Source organism: Propithecus coquereli, unplaced genomic scaffold (assembly GCF_000956105.1).
Source record: "Propithecus coquereli isolate 6110/MARCELLA unplaced genomic scaffold, Pcoq_1.0 Scaffold486, whole genome shotgun sequence".
In the NCBI taxonomy this organism is placed as follows: domain Eukaryota; kingdom Metazoa; phylum Chordata; class Mammalia; order Primates; family Indriidae; genus Propithecus; species Propithecus coquereli.
This window is the reverse complement of record NW_012150685.1, coordinates 166942-170527: the sequence shown is the minus strand read 5'-3', so window position 1 is coordinate 170527 and position 3586 is coordinate 166942. Positions and strand designations below refer to the sequence as shown.

The 3586-nt window shown below is 31.1% G+C and overlaps 1 protein-coding gene across 1 annotated transcript in view; it reads left to right on the top strand.

Moving 5' to 3' along the window:
* Positions 1-3586, top strand: part of TMF1 (TATA element modulatory factor 1) — a 52881-nt gene that overhangs the window by 21063 nt on the left and 28232 nt on the right. Inside the window, exons 4-6 of the mRNA XM_012655770.1 lie at positions 740-882; positions 1115-1281; positions 1403-1559. Of these exons, the coding sequence (XP_012511224.1) occupies positions 740-882; positions 1115-1281; positions 1403-1559 (467 nt within the window). The remainder of the gene's footprint in view (positions 1-739; positions 883-1114; positions 1282-1402; positions 1560-3586) is intronic.

Here is a 3586-nt window from a genome sequence, read left to right as displayed (position 1 = left end):
TGAGCCACCACGCCCGGTCCACTCCTAAATTCTTTAGTCTACATCTCCCAAGGGCAAATACATTTTCCTTCACAAGTACATCATTATCATACCCAAAGAAATTCAGCTTTAATTCATAAGTGTAATCTAGCATATATTTCATTATTTATCTCAGTTGTTTCCAAAAATGTCCTTTATAGTTAGTCATTTATCCTGCCCCAGGATCTAGAGTTTACCCATTGCATTTGGCTGTTATGTCCCTTTAGCCTTCCACCGCTCTAGCATAGTTCTCTCTTCTTCATGATATTGACGACTCTGTGGAGTCCAGGGCAGTTGTCCTACAGATTGCCCCATTTTAGGAATTTGTCACTTTGTTCTTGCTTAGATACTGTACACCTACATCACTACATCACATCAGTAGGCACATAATGTCATACTATATGACACTGGTGATGCCAAAACTGAATGCTTGGTTAAGGTGGTGACTGCCAGATATTTCATTGTAAAAGCACATTTTTCCCTTTTAATCCATAAGTAATATGTGGGAGTGATTCTTTAAGACCATGTCAATATCCTATTCCCTAATATCCTGTCACTTTATAATTTTAACATTTATTGATGATTCTTGTCAAAATCATTTGGTACATTAGGGATCGCAAAATAGTGATTTTGAAATTATGTCACTCGTTAGATAAAACATTCTATTCAGATTTTTGGGGAATTGTTATCATTTGAATTTATACATTTTTGCCATCACTAGGAGAAAAACTTTCAAAACAGCAGCTGCATAATTCTAACATCATTAAGAAACTAAGAGCTAAAGACAAAGAAAATGAAAATATTATTACGAAGCTGAACAAAAAAGTTAAAGAGCTAGAAGAGGAGTTGCAACATTTAAAACAGGTGAATAGCGATCAGTATTCTTTACATATATGTTGTTATTAACTTCCCATATGAACAGTTGGCCATGGTTTATGGAGCATTTGAAATGATTTAATGGGATGTATCATGTGAGAAGAATTTTTTAAATAATTTAATAGATGAATAAGATTTTTCTTATAGATTCCTGGAATATAATTATTTACCATGGTATTATTTATTGAAAAATACTTTTGTCTGTTTATATAACATATAGGTCCTCGATGGTAAAGAAGAGGTTGAAAAACAACATAGAGAAAATATTAAAAAACTAAATTCTGTGGTAGGACGCCAAGAAAAGGATCTTGGCAAACTTCAAGTAGACATGGATGAACTTGAAGAAAAGAACCGAAGTATTCAGGCTGCCCTGGATAGTGCATACAAGTAAGAAAGTGAACAAATATGCAACCCATTTAGAATGAATTATCAGAGTAGGATGTTGAGGAAATACTTTTTCTATTATCTGATCTTAGCAACATTTATAAACTCAATCTAATTTTTTAAGAGAACTTACTGATCTTCACAAAGCCAATGCTGCGAAGGATAGTGAGGCCCAGGAAGCTGCTCTGAGCCGTGAAATGAAAGCTAAAGAAGAACTTTCTACAGCACTAGAGAAGGCCCAAGAAGAAGCCCGTCAACAGCAAGAAACATTAGCGATTCAAGTAAGCAATGGATGATGAATTAAAGTAGTCTTTTAAATATTTGTTTATGTTTCTGCAAATTATGCAGTTCATTGGCTAGTTTGAATCAAACCTTACGTAGTGGTGTATATGTTAGATTTCAAAGAATACTGGATGAAGAGTACTTAGTTGTGTGTGGTTTTTTCAAACTGTTGTTAAAGTGATACTTACATTATACCAGTATTGCTTAATTTTTTTGTGTGAGTTTCAGACCTATTTGAGAGTATTATGGAAGGTAGAGGGACCCTCTTATCAGAGAAATGCATATATGCACATAAATATTACATATAATTTCAAAAGAATTCATTTAACTTCTAGTTCATTTATAACATCTGTGGGAGTCCATGGACCTTAGATGAAGAAGGAAAAAAAAAAAATTGGCAGGCTTTGTCTCATAAAATCATTAGTTGATTTATTAATTAATTGATTTATTAATTGATTTATTAATTAACCCAATCATTAGTTGGATTATTTACACTTTTTTATTGTTATGAATAATGCTGCTATAAATATTCATGTATAAATTGTGTCAACATATATTTTTAATTCTCCTGGATATATATATACCCTTGGGTCATATGGTAACTCTATATTTAACTTTTTGAGGAACTGCCAAACCTTTCCATAGCAGCTGCATCATTTTACATTCTTACCAGCAACAGATAAGGGTTTCAGGTTCTCCATATTGTTACCAACATTTGTTATTGTCTATTTTTTTAATTATAGCCCTTTTGGTGGGTGTGAAGTAGTAATTGAGTATGGTGTTAATTTGCATTTTTTAATGATTGAGCATCTTTTCATGTGCTTATTGGCCATTCATATATCTTTGAAGAAATATATTCAAATACTCAAATTTTTTGCCCATTTTTTAATTGGGCTTTATTATTGTTATTAGAGTTCTTTATAAATTCTGTATAATAGATCTATATCAGATAGAGGATTTGTAAATATTTTCTCTCTTTTTGTGAATTATCTTTCACATTCTTGATAGTGTCTTTGGATACACAAAAGTTTTTAATTTTGATGACGTCTAGCTTATCTGTGTTTTCGTTTCTTGCTTGTGCTTTGGTATCATATTTAAGAAACTATTGTTTACTCCAAGGCTATGTGGATTTTTATCAGTTTCCTTCTAAGAGTTTTTTAGTCTTAGCTCTCACATTTAGGTCTTTTGCAGGTGAATATCCAGTTGTCCCAGCACCATTTGTTGAAAAAACTATTCTTTTCTCTTTGTATTCTATGTCCTTTGATTTAATTTTACATATTAAATATGTTAAATATTTACATGATTCCAAAGCGAGAGCTATTAATATATAACAAAATAAAAATCAGACACTTGCTTTCAACTTAGCCCCTCCTTATTCTCTCTTTGCCTGTAGGTAACCATTTTAGTAGTGTGTTTGATTTGTCTTTTCAGTGTTTCTATTTGTAAACGTAAGAAAATATTCATATCTCTATGTTTACATATTTTTATATATATACACATACATATTTACTTACACACTTATTTATTTGTATATCCGTCATCCTTTTTACATAAAAGATAATTTACTATTTATACTGATTTATAACTCGCTTAATTTACTTAGTAAAATATCTCGATGATCACTCCATAATAGAACATAGAGCTTTTTAAAAAGTCTCTTTTTGCAATTTTATAATACTTAATTATATGAAGTATATTCAACTGTTATTGATATTTGGGTTGTTTCCAATATTTTGCTATTATAAGTCATGCCGTAGTCCATATATCCCTTGTGTTTCTGCCACTGTATCACTGGGATAGATAAAACATCAACATTTCCAGTTAAAAATACATTTAAAGTTGATGGAATGGGAGATAAAGCATGTATGGGGTTACCATCCAGAAAACCATCACCTTTTACAAGTACTGTCAGTTTTGTGTATTATCTCCTTATCCTTATCGCCTTGTGCGTATTTTTTATAATTGATATCATACATATTATTTTCTAGTTTTTCCATTTAAAATTAAATCATTTTTATATGTTTTA